This window comes from Colobus angolensis, unplaced genomic scaffold (genome assembly GCF_000951035.1).
Source record: "Colobus angolensis palliatus isolate OR3802 unplaced genomic scaffold, Cang.pa_1.0 Scaffold212, whole genome shotgun sequence".
Taxonomy (NCBI): domain Eukaryota; kingdom Metazoa; phylum Chordata; class Mammalia; order Primates; family Cercopithecidae; genus Colobus; species Colobus angolensis.
Window position 1 is genome coordinate 3,659,573 of NW_012115289.1, and position 20,002 is coordinate 3,679,574.

General features: G+C 40.7%; 1 protein-coding gene across 1 annotated transcript in view; it reads right to left on the reverse strand.

Annotated features, from left to right (window-relative positions):
• The window catches only part of GPBP1 (GC-rich promoter binding protein 1), an 86,169-nt gene that overhangs the window by 46,997 nt on the left and 19,170 nt on the right, over window positions 1–20,002 (reverse strand). Inside the window, exon 3 of the mRNA XM_011942916.1 lies at window positions 3,270–3,389. Within this exon, the coding sequence (XP_011798306.1) occupies window positions 3,270–3,332 (63 nt within the window). The 5' untranslated portion in view covers window positions 3,333–3,389. The remainder of the gene's footprint in view (window positions 1–3,269; window positions 3,390–20,002) is intronic.

The window sequence follows — 20,002 nt, forward strand, 5'->3', positions numbered from 1 at the left end:
TGCTTTTTCTAAAAATGGTTATATTCTTAATTATACCAGCTCTTTGCATTTGCATTGTCTCATTATTTAGAGGCAAGTATTTAGACAGTTACAGGTGGATCTTTGACCACTTACAGTTTTTTGTGTGTGTGTGTGTTTGTTTTGAGACAGCATTTCACTCTTCTTGCCCAGGCTGGAGTGCAACGGCACAATCTCGGCTTACCACAACCTCTGTCTCCCGGTTCAAGCGATTCTCCAGCCTCAGCCTGGATTAAGGCATGCATCACCACACCCTGCTAATTTTGTATTTTTAGTAAAGACGGGGTTTCTCCATGTTGGTCAGATTGCTCTCAAACTCCTGACCTCAGGTGATCCACCTGCCTCAGCCTCCCAAAGTGCTGGGATTGTAGGCGTGAGCCACCGCACCCGGGCCATAGTTGTTTTATGTCTACATACTAGATCGTGCTGGAAGAAAGGCCCATCAAAAAGCTCCCCTAACAAAATAACTTGACCAAAAAAATTGTATTACGACTTTTTGTCAGAATACGCCGCTATTTTCCACTTTGCAGACTATTAAATCACTATCTTTTTTTTTTACATAATCTATCAAAAAAGCCCATTTCTAGCATCTGCTTCAAAAATTTATTCTTAGCACATCTTAACAATTTTAATAATTTGCAATCTCCTTAAATGTCTGTAAATGTATCTGTAAAAAACTATTCTATTTTTATTTATGTAAGTTAAATGAACATTCCTTAGTGAGTCCTAATGTATAATGATATTGCAAAGTTCACATTATTCCTGAAATTTTAGTCATGAGCCATTCAAAAGTCATATTTATGTGGGAAAACAAAGGGTTCCAGATATATGAAAAGGCTTTGAAAAAATGTTTATAAGGAAAAAGTAGGTTATCAGAAGAATAGTATAGAAACACAAAGTTTTCAGATTTTCTTGAATAAATGTTTCTTCATTTGCTATGCGCCCTTAGAATAATTTTCACACTTTTAGTGTTTTGTTTTGTTTTTAAGACAGAGTCTCGCTCCTTCACCCAGGCTGGACTGCAGTGGCGCGATCTCAGCTCCCCGCAACCTCATGCCACCACACCTGGCTAATTTTTGTATTTTTAGTAGAGATGGGGTTTGGCCATGTTGGCTAGGCTGATCTTGAATTCTTGACCTCAAGTGATCTGCCCGCCTGTGCCTCACAAAGTGCTGGAATTACAGGTGTGAGCCACCACACCCAGCCACAGTGTTTTGTTTTTTAATCGTTTTCCCCAGTTATACTTGTTCAAACTAAAACTCAATTATAAGAGTCCGCAGCACTTGAGCTACAACCAGCTACCCCTCCTGCATCCAATCTGGGCAGCTATAATCAAGAGAAGACAGGTTTCTTCCCCCGTCTCATCTCCTAAACAAGGGGTACGCTTTACTGGGAGAGGCAGACTGCCAACATTTCTCACCCGCTCCAACTCGAATTGAAGAAGTTAAATTCCTGATAACTACAGTCAAGAAATCTGAGGCTCCTTTATTCCACCCAACCCCAACTCACAGAATGAAGGCTCTAACCCAGGTTCATCAGCCCAAGAAAACTGAGCCCTAATTGCTCTTGCTCCAACTATCTAATAGGACAGTAGTTTCACCCTGGAAAAACAAATTGAGAAGATTCAGGCTATTGCTCCACCTAGCACGAGGAGTAATGACTCAAAGATTTTGCCAAGGGTAAGAAGCAGTCTCTCAAAGGAACTAATTTTATTCAACACTAACAGCCCTCTCAGAAACAATGGAGATACTGGTAGTAATAAGAGGCTGGTAGCTCCTCTCCATGAAGAGCAATAAGCTGAATCACAGGCCAGTTAGTTCTAAATGAATCTGAGAAAGAGATAAGCAAGGAGAGCCCTACTACGGTTAGAACCAACCTCAGGAGGCTGGGCCTCAAAACTACACCAGCCATAACTAAATTGGATCAGAGCATGGATCAAATGTAGGCCCCCACAGGCATTAATGAAAACAATAGAGCAATTAGCTGGGAATTAATGGAGCCTGACAGATGGGTTTGATTCCAAATGAGACAAACAGTTTTACAGAAAGATGGGGAAAGACACAGAGAACTCAGATAAATCGCCCTCATCCCAAAGTGACTGTGCACAAACCCTTTTCTCTGCACCTCAATGATTTTACTTTCCCTCACAGACAAAGGAGATCAATATTTAAAATGAGTACAGCAGGGACTAAGAATAATTCTAAATCACCACATTCATGGAATTATGAACAAATTACATAATGTTCAGCAAAGCACTTTGCAAACTGAAGTACACCATTTCTGGTGGGTATCATTATGAACAAGCCAACCCATATAAGAGTAAAAAACAGTATAGAAAAAGGTAAGATGCTCTGTTCAACGTATCTGACTAGTAAGAATTAAAATTTTTGAAACTGATTACTACAAAAGACAACTTTGAAATAAATGGCTTAGTGCGCTGATGGTATAATAAAAACTGACTTGTTAACAGAACAGGCAGGGCATGGTGGCGCATGCCTGTAATCCCAGCAATTTGGGAGACTGAGGCGGGCAGATCACTTGACGTCAGGCATTAGAGACCAGCCTAGCCAACATGGCAAAAACCTCACCTCTACTATTAATAAAAATACAGAAATTAGTCAGGCATAGTGACCCACTCCTGTAATCCCAAATACTCAGGAGGCTGAGGCAGAAGAATCGCTTGAACCCAGGAAGAGTAGGCTGCAATAAACCAAGATCATGCCACTGCAATCCAGCCTGGGTGACAGAGCAACGCTCCGTCTCAAAAAAAAAAAAAATTTAATACAGCCAACAAATTAAATAACTTAGATGGCAATATAAATGTTTTGGGTTTTTGTTTTTGTTTTTGTTTTGTTTTGAGACAGTTTTGTTCTTGTTGCCCAGGCTAGAGTGCAATGGTGCAATCTCGGCTCACCACAACCTCCACCTCCTGGGTTCAAGCAATTCTCCTGCCTCAGTCTCTTGAGTAAATGGGATTACAGGCATGCACTACCACGCCTAGCTAATTTTGTATTTTCAGTAGAGACAGGGTTTCTCCATGTTGGTCAGGCTGGTCTCGAACTCCCGACCTCAGGTGATCCACCCACCTCCGCCTCCCAAAGTGCTGAGATTACAAGGGTGAGCCACCGTGCCCGGCCACAAATGTACTTCTCTGCAAAGATATTATTACTTCTCCATGACTTAATTAAATTTGTGTAAAAAACAAATGCAAGAGAAGCAGACAGAAAGACAGAGAGATGCAGAAAGAATACCTTTGTTGATGATGGTGGAGTAGGGAAATTAAGCCAGGCTGGAGCAAAGTCATGCTGCGCCATTTAGGTCCAGTCTCTCCAACTCAGTGAAACAAGGCTTCAACACCTCATGGCAAGTCCCTGTCATATAAAAATGGAAGGAATTAGACCTGCAGCTCCTGGCCAAAATTTATCGCCTTTATATTACAATGATCTTACTACTTACTACTATAGGATTCTATTCATAATGAAAATCCAGAAAAGACAAAACTATGGTGACAGAAAATAGATCAACTTGAAAGGGGGATGACTGCAAGAAACAAGAGGGAATTTTCTGGGTAACTGAGTATTATCTTGATTATGGTGGTTATTACTATAGTACACATTTGTCAAACCTCAAATTATAAACTTAAAACTGGTTTTTTTATAAAGTATACCTTAGTATAGCTTTTTAAAAAAAATCAAATAGATAACTAGACATCAAGTGCTTCCTGACATAACCCAAAATGGAATACGGAGTACCATCTATGACATAGTCTTGTGTCCACCTAAAATAAAATTAGAAATCTGATTTAACTACCAATTAGCAGGACATTCAAGATGGAGAACAAGTTAAAGGACATCTGGGGGAAGTAATAAGCGAAATCCAGATAACGGGATAATTTAAAGGTTAAATGAGCTGGTTTCTACAACAAACAGTGGCTTTTAATGGGCAGATGAACTAAGAATCCTTTATGTGAACAAATCAACCTTAAAAAAAAAATTATGAAACAATCAAAATTTTGAACACAAGCTGGATATTATTAAATGGCACTAAGGAATAATCACTTTAGATGTGATAATGGTATGGTGGTTATGTTTTAGAAGGAAGACAGGCCAGGCGCAGTGGCTCATGCCTGTCATCCCAGCACTCTGGGAAGCCAAGGTGGAAGATCACCTGAAGTCAGGAGTTCAGAACCAGCCTAGACAACATGGTGAAACCCTATCTCTACTAAAATAAAAAATTAGCTGGACATGATGGCGGGTGCCTGTAATCCCAGCTACCTGAGAGGCTGAGGCGGGAAAACCACTTGAACCTGGGAGGCAGAGGTTGCAGTGAGCCGAGATCATGCCACTGCACTCCAGCCTGGGCAACAGAGCAAGGCTCCCTCTCAAAATAATAATAAATAAAAAAGACATATACTCAAATCTTTACAACTAAATTGACGATACATCTGGATTGTTTTTAAATCAGGGAATGGGCCTGGCACAGTGGCTCACGTCTATAATCCCATCACTTTGTGGTGCTGAGGCGGGCAGGTGGATCACTTGAGGTCAGGAGTTCAAGACCAGCCTGGCCAGCATAGAGAAACCTGTCTCTACCAAAAATACAAAAAAAATTAGCTGGGTGTGGTGGCGTGCGCCTGTAATCCCAGCTGCTCAGGAGGCTGAGGCAAGAGAATTGCTTGAACCCGGGAGATAGAGATTGCAGTGAGCCAAGACAGTCACTGCACTCCAGCCTATGCAACAAAAGCAAAACTGTCTCAAAAAAGAAAAGAAAAGAAAAGAAAGGTTAAGAGTAACCAGATATAAAAAGCAAATACAACTAGTTAAAACTGACAATGTAAGTGAAAATGTTTAAATGCTCATATTGGCTGAGGGAGAAAAACTCTGATACAACTTGAAAACCTTAAGAGGAATTCCAATAAAACACTCATGAAACAAAATACAGGTTTTGAGACTATGTCTAACCAAACTATACTGCACATCCCAAAAATCCAGGTATTCAGAGTCCTATTTATTTCTATTTGCATTAAATTTCAAAGTCTTGTGGAATAACAATGAAAACTAACATGTTTTAAAATTTATAAAAGATTTTTATCTTTTAACATGAAGTTATATGCTAAACAGTGCTTTGTGATACACACTTTTCCAACAACTCTGTTGAAAACTCTTAAAATTGTAGTTTCAGTAACTCAGTGGGAATGAAAAGCTTGTACCAAATAAAAATTCATAAGAAACTTCAGAGAACTGAACCAAAAACTGGCGGGGCTCACGCCTATAATCCCAACACTTTGGGAGGCTGAGGTGCGTGAATCACAAAGTCAGCAGTTTGAGACCAGCCTGGTCAAAATGGTGAAACCTCGTCTCTACTAAAAAAACAAAAATTAGCAGGGCACGGTGGTGGGCACCTGTAATTCCAGCTTCTCAGGAGGCAGAGGCAGGAAAATCGCTTGAACCTGGGAGGCGGAGGTTGCAGAGAGCTGAGATCGCGCCACTGCCCTCCAGCCTGGATGACAGAGCAAGACTATCTCAAAAAAAAAAAAAAAAAATTAAAATTGATAATTTTTCAAAAAGGCATATCCATACAAAATGGTAAAAAGTTATGTAATGGCCGAGCACAATGGCTCACGCCTGTAATCCCAGCACTCTGGGAGGCCGAGGTGGGCAGATCACCTGAGGTTGGGAGTTTGAGACCAGCCTGACCATCAGGGAGAAACCTTGTCTCTACTAAAAATACAAAATTAGCCGGGCGTGGTGGTGCACGCCTGTAATCCCAGCTAGTCGAGAGACTGAGGCAGGAGAATTGCTTGAACCCAGGGGGTGGAGGTTGCAATGAGCTGAAATTACGCCACTGCACTCCAGCCTGGGCAAGGAGGAAACTCCGTCACCCAAAAAAAAAAATCCCTAGAGGCAAACCACTAAAATCACCTATTCATTTCTGCAATGTCTTTATATTAACTTTAATTTAAATCTAGTTCTTAAACTATGGGCCTGGTGCGGAGGCTCACGCCTGTAATCCCAGCACTCTGGGAGGTGAAGTGGGAGGATTCCTTGAGCCCAGGATTTCGAGGCCAGCCTAGGCAACATGGTAAGACTCCCGTCTCTAAAAAAAATTTTAAAAATAGCTGAGTGTGGTGGTCTATGACTGTAGTTCCAGCTACTAGGGAGCCTGAGGGAAGAGGATTGCTTGAGACCAGAAGTTTGAGGCTGCAGTGAGCTATGATCATGCCACGGTACTTCAGCCCAGGTGACAGAGAAGATCCTATCTTAAAAAAAAGAAGTTAACTCATGTTCTGAAAAAAGGTTAAAAAAAAAACAGTATTGTTATGGCAGTTACACAAGTATATAAAGGTTAACTAAAATTTCACAAGTTCCACACCACTCATCTTAACTGCACTGTGCCATCTGATTTTGTCTCATCTTCCTTTCCCTGTGTATGTTATGGGTTGAACTGTGTCCCCCCAACCAACAAGACGTATGTTGAAGTCATAGCCCCCAATACCTCAAATGTAGCAATATTTGAAGATAAGGTCTTTAAAGAAGTGACTAACTGCAAATGAGGCAATTAGAGTGGGTTCTATTCCCACCAGACTGTGCCCTTATAAGAAATTTGGACATATGCACAGATAAAAGGACCACGTGAAGAGGCAGCAAGCAGACAGTCATTTGCAAACCAAGGAGAGAGGTCTCAGAAGCAACCAACCCTCTGCTGATGCCTCTATCCTGAACTTAGAACTCCCAAAACTGAGAAAATAATTTTCTGTTGTTTAAGCCATCCAATCTGCGGTATGCCCTAGTAAACTAATGGCAGCCGTGGTAAACTAATACAAACAACTTTAGAAACAGACCAACTAAAATGCTTATGTATTAAGTATTTCCTTTACACATACACAATAATCAGGTACATACAGAAGACAACTACCCTCCCCCTCAAAAAAGGCAAATCAACAATCCTACTAACAACCCAGGAGTCAGCATTCCACAACTCATTAGAAATCTTCCACTGGCCCCACACTGGTAAATTTGACTGGCTTAAGAAAAAAATATTTTTTAAGAAATCTACTGGATTCTGTTATATCTGAAGGTCCCATGAGGGCATAGAGAGTTTAAGATACACAAACAGGCCTGGCGCGATAGATCCTGCCTGTAATCCCAGCACTTTGGGAGGCCGAGATGGGCGGATCATGAGGTCAGGAGATCAAGACCATCCCGGTTAACATGGTGAAACCCCATCTCTACTAAAAATACAAAAAAATTAGCCGGGCGTGGTGGTGGGCGCCTGTAGTCCCAGCTACTCAGGCGGCAGAGGCAGGAGAATGGAATGAACCTGGGAGGTGGAGCTTGCAGTGAACCCAGATTGCACCACTGCACTCCAGCCTGGACTACAGAGCGGGGCTACAGAGCGAGACTCCGTCTCAACAAAAAAAAAAAAAAAAAAAAAAAAAAGATACACAAATACTGCTAGTATGAAAACCCTAATTTTTTTTTTCTTGTCACCAAATTTACTATTTATTCAAGACATCCATGGAGAATACAAATTTCCCCAGGAGAAAGGTGGTTCTGAAAAAAATTAAACCTAAGTGTACATCTTTAAGTGCACATGCCTTTTTTTAATTTTTAAAAAAAGATTATTCTTCAGACTGAAAAATAATACACTTTGGCAAAAAATACACAAATAGATGAAACTTTTTCTCTTTTTTGTTATGTTTTATTTCTGACCCTACCAAATTTGTGCCGTTTTCAAAGAAAAACTTACTCAAATTGATTCCGTCAGAATAACAAACTTAGTCTTTAAAATGATTTCAGAAAACTTTAAGCTTTAAAATCACAAAGACCATCAAAAACACCCAAAATCAACCAATAGCTAAGGAATTCTAACTACAACCAGAGTACAGAGTAAAAATCCTCAACAAAATACCAGTAAACCAAATCTAACAGCATATAAAAAGGATCAAACACCGTACAAAGTAGTATTTTCCCAGGAATGCAAGAGTGACTCAACATACAAAAATCAATCAATAATACACCACACTAATAACATGAAAGAAAAATACCAAATCATCTTAAATGATGCAGAAAAAGCATTTGACAAAATCTAGCACCCTTTAATTATAAAAATACTCAACAAACTAGAAACAAGAAGGAAACTTGCTCAACCTGATAAACAGCATCTATTAAAAAAAAACCCACAGCAAAGCATCCTCAACTGTGAAAGACTGAAAGCTTTCCCCTTAAGATCAGGAACAAGATAAGAATGCCTTGCTTTCACAAGCTCTATTCAACACTGTAGTAGACATTCTAACCATAGCAACTAGGCAAGAAAAGAAATGAAAGGCATCCTGAGCCAGCACAGTGCAAAGCACCTTTAATTCCAGATACTTGGGAGCCTGGGACGGGAGAAGTGCTAGAGCCCCGCAGTTCGAGGCTGTAGACTGCTATAATGGCACCTGTGAAAAACACTACACTGCAGCCTGGGGAACATAGTGAGACAGTGTCGTATTTTTTTAAAAGCATCCAAATTGGGAAGGAAGAAGTAAAATTATTCCTATTCACACATTACATGATCTTATATAAATTCTAAAGAGTCCAAAAAAAAATGTATTAGAGCTAAATTCAGAAACCCTGCAAGATACAAGACCAACACACAAAAACAGCTGTGTGTATATACACTATTAACAATCCAAAAAAGAAATTAAGAAAACTCAATTCGCAGTAAAATCCAAAAGCATAAAATACCTATAATAAATAATGAAGAAAATGTAACACTTGTACACCAAAAACTATTAAGACAATGCTGAAAGAAATGTTAAAAGACCTAAACAGAAAGACATTCCTGGCCGAGCACAGTGGCTCAAGCCTGTAATCCCAGCACTTTGGGAGGCTGAGGCAGGTGGGTCACGTGAGATCAGGAGTTTGAGACAAGGCTGACCAACATGGTGAAACCCCGTCTCTACTAAAAAAAACCAACAAACAAAAAAATTAGCTGGGTGTGGACGCAGGCGCCTGTAATCCCAGCTACTTGGAAGGCTGAGATAGGAGAATCGCTAGAACCCAGGAGGCGGGGGTTACAGTGAGCCGAGATCACACCATTGCACTCCAGCCTGGGCGACCAGGCGAGACTCTGCGTCTCAAAAAAAAAAAAAAAAAGAAAAAAAGAAAAAGAAAAAGACAAGACAGACAGACAGCCCTGAGGAATGGGAAACTTAACATTGTTAAGACAGCAATACTACCCAATCATCATCTACAGATTCAACGCAATCTCTATTAAAATTCCAACACTCAGCCAGGCACAGTGGTTCACGCCTATAATCCCAGCACTTTGGGAGGACGAGGGGAGCAGACTGCTTGAGCTCAGTGGCTCAGAACCAGCCTGGGCAACAAGGCGAACCCCGTCTCTACCACAAATAAAAAAATTAGCCAGGCATGGCGGCTTGTACCTGTGGTCCCAGCTACTTCAGACAATGAGGCGGAAGGATCGCTTCAGCCCAGGAAGCAGAGGATGCAGTGAGCCAAGATCACACCACTGCACTCCAGCCTGAGCGACAAAGTGAGACCCTATTGATACGGAAGGAGGAAAGGAAGTGCTGGGAAGAAAAGGGCATGGTCCCTGGCTAGGGCTCCACCTCCATGAGATCCCTGGCTAGGGCTTCACCCCCTCCCCGAGAAAGAGTAAGACCACATTGATACAGAAGTGGGCAGACAAGTGCTGGAAAGGGAAGGGCATGGTCCCTTGCTAGGGCTCCATCCCCGGGTCTATGCCCACGGCATTTCTGTTTTCCTGCCCAAATGCTGCATTTCCCAAGACCACTCTGCCAGTCACACCCCCATCGTATGACTATAAAACCCTCAGAGACTAGTAGGCAGACACACAAGTGGCTGGACGTCATTAAGAGAGACATATCGGTGGAAGAACACACAAACAGCTGAATGTTGAGGGGAGCATGCCAGTGGAAGACCACACGTTGGTGGAAGACCACACGCCGGTGGAAGATCACACTGACAGAGAGCAGGCTGGCAGGCCATCGACCAGTGGAAGGGCATGAAGTTTCACTGAGTTTGACAGGTGTGGTCAGAGGAGAGCCCAGGTCGCTGAGCTGCAGGACTCCAGGGGAAAACCACCCTTCCACTCCATCTCCCTCCTGGCTTTCCATCCATCTGCTGAAAACTTCCACTCAATAAAACCTTGCACTCGTTCTCCAAGCCCACGTGTGATTCGATTCTTCCCATACACCAAGGCAAGAAAGCCCTCTGTCCTCGCAATAAAGCAGGGCATCTAACTGAGCTAATACAAGCCACCTACGGATGGCTAGACTGAAAGGGCACCCTGTAACACATGCCCACTGAGGCTTCAGGAACTGTAAACGTTCACCCCTAGGTGCTGTAGTGGGGTCGGAGTCCCATAGCCTGCCCTGTCTGCATGCTCTCCCTAGAGATTTGAGCAGCGGGGTGCCAAAGAAGCAAGTCACACCCCCATCACACGCCCTGCAAGGGGGATAAGAGAACTTTTCCATTAGTTTCACTATTTCAAAAAAGAAAAAATCCAACACACTCTTTCGTGCAGAAATAGAAAAGGCCATTCTCTATTTCCTTTGGAAGTGCAAGGGACCCTAAACATCCAAAAACAATGCAGAAAAAGAATAAAGTTACAGAACTCACACTTCCCTATTTCGAAACTTACTGCAAAGTAATAGTGAGCTGGCCATTTGTAGATCTTCTTAGGAAAAATATTCAAGTCCTTTGCCCATTCTGATTATTTATTTTTTGAGACGAAGTCTCACTCTATCACCCAGGCTGGAGTACAGTGGCACTACCATGACTCAATGCAGCCTCCACCACCTGGATGCAAACAACCCTACCACCTCAGCCTCCCAAGTGGCTCGGAATATAGGCATGCCCCAACACACCCAACTAATTTTAAAAATATTTTTCATAGAGATGGGGTCTCACTATGTTGCCCAGGTTGGTATCCAACTCCTGGAATCAAGCAATCCTCCCACCTTGGCCATAGTGATCAAAGCAGTGTACTACAGCCTAAGAACAGACATATAAACCAAAAATAAGCCCACACATCTATACCCAGGTTATTTTCAACAAGAGTGCTAAGATCATTCAATACGGAACTGTCTTTTCAAAACAGACTGGGACAACTAAATAGCCACTGGACCCCCCTACCCAAACCACATACAAAAATAAACTCAGCTGGGTACAGTAGCTCACGTCTGTAATCCCAGCACTTTGCGAGGCCAAAGCAAGTGGATCGCTTGAGGTCAGGAGTTCAAGACCAGCCTGGCCAACCTACGGCAAAATCCAACATGGCACGGTGGTAGGTGCCTGTAATCCCAGCTCCTTGGGAGGCTGAGGCAGGACTACAGCTTGAATCTGGGAGGCGGAGGTTGCAGTGAGCTGGGATCGCACCACTACACTCCAGCCTGGGCAACAGAGCAAGACTCTGTCTCAAAAATAAATAAACTCAAAATAAATCAAATACCTAAATATAAAAGCAAAAACTATAAAACTCTTAGAAGAAAACAGGGAGATAAAGCTTCCTGACCTTGGATTTAGCAATGAATTCTTAAATATGACACCAAAACCAAGAGTAACAACTTAAAAAAAAAAAAAAAACTGAACTTCATGAAAATTTAAAACACGTGCAAAGAATATTATCTATAAAGTAAAAAGACAACTGACAGAATAGAAGAAAATATATGCACCTCATAGCTAATAAGTTCTAGTATCCAGAATATATAAAGAATTCTTCCAACTCAACAACAAAAAGACAACTCAATTTTAAAACGTACAAAGGACCAAACGCAGTGGCTTGTGCCTGTAATCCCAGCACTTTGGGAGGCCAAGGCAGGAGGATCACTTGACCCAGGAGTTTGAGACTAACCTGGGCAACATAGTCCTCATCTCTACAAAAAATTTTTTAAAACTTAGGCAGGTGTGGTGGGACACACCTGTATTCCCAGCCACTCAAGAGGCTGAGGTGGGAGGACCGCCTGTGACCAGGAGGTGAGGACTACAGTGAGCCTTGATAGTGCCAGTGCACTATAGCCTGGGTAGCACAAGATCCTGTCTCAAAAATTAAATAAATAAAATAAATAACAAAATAAAAATGGGCAAAGCACTTGAATATTTTCCCAAGATAAACAAATGACCAAATGACCAATAAGCACATAAAATATACCGAATATTATTAGGGAAATGCAAACCAAAACCACAATGAAATACTACTTTGCTCCCACTAGAATGTCTATACTCAAAAAAAGAAAAAAACAGAAAATAAATGTTAGCAAAGACGTGGAAAAACTAGAACCCCTGTATATTGTTGGCGTGAAGGTAAAAGGGTTCAACAACTGTAAAAGTTTGGCAATTCCTTAAAAAGTCAAACACACAATTACCACATGACTCAGCAATACCATTACTAGGTATATATACAAAAGAACTGAAAAAGGGTGCTCAAATTCTTGTACACCAGTGTTCAAAACAGCACTATTCACAGTAGCCAAAAGGAAGAAACACCCCAAATGTCCATCAATAGACAAATGAACAAAATGTGGCATATACAATGAAATCGTAACAATAAAAAGGAATGAATTACTAATACATGCTGAGTATAAATGTCAAAAACAAAGAGAAGCCAGACACAAAAGATCACGTTGTACGCCTCAAGTCATAAGAAGCATCCGTAACAGGTAAATTCATAGAGGCAAAAAGCAGATTAGTGTTACTAGAGACTGTTGGGAGGGTGGAATGGGGGTGACTGCTTAGAGACAGTTCTCCTTTGGGTTGATGAAAACATTCCAGAACTTTACAGAGGTGGAGGTTTGAAAACACTATGAATGTACTAAATGCCAATGAACTGTATACTTTAAATGATTAACTTTATGTGATGTTATTTTTACTTTAATAAAAATAAGTAGAGTACTATATTATAATCTCTTGAATAAATTTAAAAATCATAAGTCCAATAAATACAAATAAACGTATGTAAATTTAGGAAACAAGTTATTCTGTAATTTCTAAGTACCTCATCCCCCCAAAAACTTAACTGCAGCTTTGCAGTGAAATAGCCTGGCAAATGCGCCCTTAATTGACACATCAACATCAGTGACAGAACAAACTGATATTGTGTGCCTGAACAAGCGCCACTTACTTCTGTAATATTCTAGACCAAATTACCTGAATCTAAACATAAGAAAAGCCAAACCTGAGAGACATACTAATATAACTGCCCCAAAATTTTCAAAAGTATCAGGTTTAAATTCAAGGAAAATAATTTTTTTTTTTTTTTTTTTGAGACGGAGTCTGGCTCTGTCTCCCAGGCTGGAGTGCAGTGGCCGGATCTCAGCTCACTGCAAGCTCCGCCTCCCGGGTTTACACCATTCTCCTGCCTCAGCCTCTGGAGTAGCTGGGACCACAGGTGCCCGCCACCTCGCCCAGCTAGTTTTTTTGTATTTTTAGCAGAGACGGGGTTTCACCATGTTAGCCAGGATGGTCTTGATCTCCTGACCTCGTGATCCGCCCGTCTCAGCCTCCCAAAGTGCTGGGATTACAGGCTTGAGCCACCGCGCCCGGCCGGAAAATAATTTTTAAAAACCAATCAAGTCAGGCAGTGACTCACGTCTACAATCCCAGCACTTTGGGAGGCCCAGGTCGGGGGATCGCCTGAGCCCAGGAGTGAGAGACCAGCCTGGTCAACGTGGCAAAATCCGATCTCTACCAAAAAAATACAAAAATTAGCCAGGTGTGGTGGTGCAGGCCTGTTGTGCCAGCTACTCAGGAGGCTAAGGCGGGAGGATGGTTTGGGCCTGGGAAGTGGAAGTTGCAGTAAGCCAAGATTAAACCACTGTACTCCAGCCTGGGCGACAGAGCCAGACAGACAAAAAAAAAAAAAAAGTGCAAAACATGTTTTTTCTATTTTTGAGTCATGGTTTTAACTTTAAAAAACTATGACATTTTTATTCCACTGAACTCTTTGCTTCGGTTTTAACATAACGAAATTTTATTATTTATATTTTTATTTATATTATTATTTATATTTAGTAGACATCTACTGCAAGCACAGTCATCTACAGACTTCCCTTGTTGACTCTGATTCAATGGTACTTAAGCATTGCACAGAACTCTTTTAAATAAATACTAAGAGTTACGGGTCATCAGATAAGGATGGTAAATGCCCTACTACTCAAAGAAGAAAACACCTAAGGAACATGGCCTCTACAGGTAGCAAAAATTACTGCTTCCCTATTTTTCAGATGTTTGGTCCCGAAAGAAGTATCCAATGTCTTATCTGTTATCAAGCTATCTGTTTACAGATCAGATCAGATGATCTGAAACATGAAACTGCATTCATAAATTTTTAAGAAATCTGGGTTATTAGAAAGTCCCAACATTTGAAAACTTCCATTTTAATGTTCCTTTTATCTGAAATTTGTTAGACTCCATCCTCTTCAGTTTACCTCTTAAGCTGTCAGCACCTTTCTATGCTTTTTCTTTTTTGTTGTTGTTGAGACAGAATCTTGCTCTGTCACCCAGGCTGGAGTACAGTGGTACAATCTTGGGTCACTGCAACATCCCCCTCCTGGGTTCAAGCAGTTCTCATGTCTCCAGCCTCCCAAGTAGCTGGGATTACAGGTGTGTACCACCACGTGGGCCTGGATAATTTTTTTTTTTTTTTTTTGTATTTTTAGTAAAGACAAGGTTTTGCCATGTTGCCCAGGCTGGTCTCGAACTTCTGCCCTCAAGTGATCTGCCCGCCTCAGCCTCCCAAAGTACGAGGAGTACAGGTGTGAGCCACGGCACCAGACCCTTTCTATGCTTTACTTGCATTTTTATCATAAAAATCAAAACAGGAAGTTATAAAAATTATTCTATTTGTTAAATTATTCCATATGAAAATTGCTATACATGTATTTAAGTACATACATATACATAAATATGGTGCGTTCGGCCTCCTAAAAAAAAATAAGGTGAAAAAAGCATTATATTCTGGAAACAAGATGCTTTTAATTCTCAATTTTTGAGACATATTAAAGATGCAACACACAAAATATAATTGAACTTGAAAACTTACAAAGAACTTTCATATAAACTTCACTACCACAAGAAAATAAGCTTCACTCTCCATAAGGTAAACGAATTTCTACTTATTGAGCTCCTCTTTCCTCACAAACTGAAACCAACTGAGTGAGTAATCACTGAAATTTATTCTAACAGCCTATGGAATCCTTTTTTGTTTTAAAGATTGGTAAGTTTTAATTTGGGGACAAAATTTAATTTAAATCAACTCATTTATTGAACAGCTATTAATAATATGAGCAATATGGCCTAAGCACTGGAAGATACGAGGCATAAGAGAGGGCAGTCCTGCCTCTAACAGCTTACAATCTAATAGCATTAACAAATAACTAATACAAGGTTGCTGCCTCAAATCCTCTTAGAAGTGCAGACACAAGCAATTTTTTTCTCTGAAATATTTACCAAAAAGTGTCATCACTTCAAGTGTTCAAATGATAGATAAGCTTTTTTAAAAAAAATATGCTGCTGGGCATGGTGGCTCACGCCTGCAATCCCAGCACTTTGGGAGGCCGAGGAGGCTGATCACTGCAGGTCAGGAGTTTGAGACCAGCCTGGCCAGCATGGTGAAACCCCATCTCTACTAAAAATACAAAAATTAGCCAAGCATGGTGGCATGCGCCTATAACCCCAGCTATACTCAGGACGCTGAGGCAGGTGAATCACTTCAACCTAGGAGGTGAAGGTTGCAGTGAGCCAAGATCAGGCCATTTGCACTCCAGCCTGGTGACAAGAGTGAAACTCCAACTCAAAAAACAAAAACAAAGCTGGAGCCAGGCCCAGTGGTTCACGCCTACAATCCTAGCCCTTTGGGAGGCCAAGGCAGACTGCTTGGGCCCAGGAGTCTGAGACCAGCCTGGTCAACATGGTGAAACCTCGCCTCTACAAAAACTAGCCAAGCGTGGTGGCATGCACCAGTAGTCCCAGCTACTATGGAGGCTTAGGTAGCAAGATCACCTGAGCCTGGGAAGTCAAGGCTACAGAGAGCAATGATCGCTCCACTACATCCCAGTCTAAGCAACCAAGTGAGACTCCATTCTCCTAAGACATTTTTCAGAAAGTAACCAAATAACCTGTCTTCAAGACCTGTTTAACAAGTTAATGAAATGTCTGCATTGCACTACAATATCCATGTGTTTTTTTTCGTATCTTATACCTATATTTTATTTCAGCTATAGATCATAGTTCAGTACAGTTTTCTATACTCATCATTGTTTTTTGCTTTCTGAGAATATTATGATAGCATTCAAGAAAGTAACATCAATGTTAAGATCAAGAAAAGGAGAAGATCCTATAGGATTCCTTAACATTGTTTTACTTTAGGAAATGTTGCCATCTATCAACTGTCAGCACCTCTGGGTACAGTGACTTAACCAGCTTTAAAGCTGACTCTCTTATCTATTTTTTTTTTTATTGCATTGGGAGTTATACCTGATATAAATGACGAATTGATGGGTGCTGACGAGTTGATGGGTACAGCACACCAACACGGCACAAGTATACACATGTAACAAACCTGCACGTTATGCACATGTACCCTAGAACTTAAAGTATAATAATAAAATAAAAAATAAATAAATAAATAAAAATAAAATCCATGTGTTTTAATATAAAAAAGAACGTTTACTGTCAAGTAAAATAACCTTACAGCAAGCGGCTACCTTAGGTGTCTCTTAAGCAATTTATAATAAAAAACACTGCTAAACTATGTAAAATCCTAGAGATGGCTTAGTCCAACATGGACAAAAATAAGGCTACATGACTATGGTATTATCAAAAAGAACTATCTGGCCAGATGCAGTGGCTCACGCCTGTAATCCCAGCACTTAGAAGTTCAAGACCAGCCTGGGTGACACAGTGAAACATCTCTACTAAAAAATTTTTTAAATTAGGAGATCGATTTGAGTAATAACTCCATCTCCCACGTGGCATGGGCAGCAATGCATCAATTAAAGTCTGTCTTTGCTGGGAAAAAATTAGCTGCACATGGTAGCACACACTTGTAGTCCCAGTTTCTCAGGAGGCTGAGGCAGAAGGATCATGAGCCTGAGCAACAGAACAAGGCCCTGACTCAAAAAAAGAGAGAAATAACCTGACAATTACCTCATATGATACAGAATTTAACTTTTTAAAAAATAAGGTTCATGGCCAAGTGCAGTGGCTCATGCCTGTAATCCCAGCACTTTGGGAAGCCGAGGAGGGAAGATTACCTGAGATCAGGAGTTCGAGACCAGCCTGGCCAAGATGGTGAAACCCCGTCTCTACTAAACATACAAAAAATTAGCCAGGCATGGTGGTGGCCACCTGTAATCCCAGCTACTCAGCAACAAGAGTGAGACTCTATCTCAAAAACACAAAACAAAAAACAGGGTTCATACACTAGAATCAATAATTACCAAGGAGTTGCTAATGTACCATACCTTAAAATACAAAGGCAGGTTTTGTTATTTAAAGTTTTCAGGCCAGGCGCAGTGGCTCACGCCTGTAATCTCAGCACTTTGGGAGGCCGAGGTGGGCGAATCACAAGGTCAGGAGTTCAAGGCCAGCCTGGCCAACTTGGTGAAACCCAGTCTCTACTAAAGATACAAAAAATTAGCCAGTCATGGTGGCGCATGCCTGTAATTCCGGCTACTCGGGAGGCTGAGGCAGGAGAATCACTTGAACCCAGGAGGCAGAGGTGGCAGTGAGCACAGATTATGCCACTGCACTCCAGTCTGGGAGACAGTATGATACTCTGTCTTAAAAAAAAAAAAAAATTATTTACTCAAGACACAAACACTACAATGCTTTCTATTTTGTTTTAATTACGCAGAAAATGAAATTAGCTTCTCAAGCACTAACATAGAAAGAACATGGAATTTATCAGTTTCTCCCTGCCTGCATCCATGCCTTGGCCAGCAGCATAATTCTAAAACGAAAGAAAGAAAAGGAAGGAGAGGAAGGAAAGGGAAGGAAGCGGGGTGAGGTGGAGGCAAGGCAATAAAGTCACTTTAAGAATTTCAAGTAAGGGCTGGGAGCAGTGGCTCACGCCTGTAATCCCAGCACTTTGCGGTGGGTAGATCACTTGAAGTCAAGAGCTCCAAAAAAAAAAAAAAATTCTGTTACAAATATATCTGGAACCACCAGGTCTAGTCGACCAAACACCACTTAATATATTCCAGGTATACCTAAATTCAAGTAGTATGGGGACGGTAGGGGGTCTTGAACAGCACACAGCAGTATGAGAAATCAGAACTTAATCCAGCAGGTAAGGGAAGTATTAAAAGCAAGTTTTAAAGTGACAATTACATGTCTGGAAGTATGCTTTCAGAAAATAAATCTCGTAGCAACATGTAAAAGGAAGGGGAAGAGTCACCTCTCAATTCTTATCTCCTTCAGCCACCTTCCTTTCCAGGGCTAACCCAATACACCACATTACTGGTTTCCCCTGTATTCCTATGGCTACTCCTCCACAGTCTCATCAGGTTCCACCCATCCCTAATGTTCATATATCCCAATGTCTAGCCCTAGTTCTAATATTAGTAATATAAAACTATAAGTTAAAAACTATAAAAAATAGAAACTAAATACTATGACACTGCTGACTTTTGTTGTATCTACCAAACAGGAATATCACTAGTTTTACTTCACAGGAGTGTGATTACATACAAGTATTTTGTATGTTAAAAGAACATAAATATTGTGGAACTGATATAGTATTCTGAAAGAACACAGAAAAGAACTGTACTAAGCGTACCCTGCCATTGTAAATGTACTCTAATTTTATTCGAGAAATATTTATTGGAGTCCAAATCATGATTAATTCATATTAAATCCCACTTTATCATGAGATATAGTAAGATTTTTAATGTTTAACAGACGCCTATTACCTGAAGAAACAAATAATTTTAAGCATAAAATTATTGCAACTGCAAAGCCAAACAATATATTCATAACTGGAAAAAAACAAAATGTGAAGCAAATGACATTTGGAGTACCAAAAAGTTAAATAATTACTAATAAACATTTATTTAGAGACAGTCTCACTCTGTCACCCAGGCTGCAACCTCCGCCTCCCAGGTTCAAGCAATTCTCCTGCCTCAGCCTCCCAAGTAGCTGGATTACAGGCATGTGCCACCATGCCTGGCTAATATTTGTATTTTTAATAGAGACAAGGTTGCACCATGTTGGCCAGGCTGGTCTCGAACTCCTGACCTCAAGCAATCTGCCTGTCTCAGCCTCCCAAAGTGCTGAAAATACAGGCGTGACCATGCCCGGCCTAATAAATATTTATAAAGAACAATAGAAAACTAAGAAAATGATGATAATCACTACCATAACAGAAATATAAAAATACTCAATTTACACAAGATACTGAACTTGTTTATTCTGTTCATTAGTATCCATTACAAATACAACAGGATTTCAAATTCATGATGACATCGTGACTTCAAAGATCCTATTTAAAAGGCAAAAAAGAACAAAGGAGTTAAAGAATAATAAAGGAATAAAACTATGATAATGAAAAGGCCATGAGCCACTTCATGAAATTTTTGGAATGACATAAATGCAAGCATAATAACTGATGAAACAAGACAACGAAAGTCAAGGCTTAGAAGACATGTGGAAGGTAGAATACAGTGGGAAGCTGATTTGCTCCCTAGAATGCTGAAATGACTTAGGATTACAAAACTGCAGATACAAAGGAGGGCAGAGCGGGAAACAGGATTGTAAAGAAGTAGCTGAAAAACCTGAATGCACAATTGTCTACATGAATATAAGCAAACACAATAACATAACGATGACACCGAAACAAAAAGGAAAGGTAGATTCTCTCAAACACAAATAAGGAGCTAATATGGGTTCTGGCACCAAAAGATATTTGGCTTTTCAGGGTCCTACAACATTGACAGCTGTTCAATAAGCACTGCTAA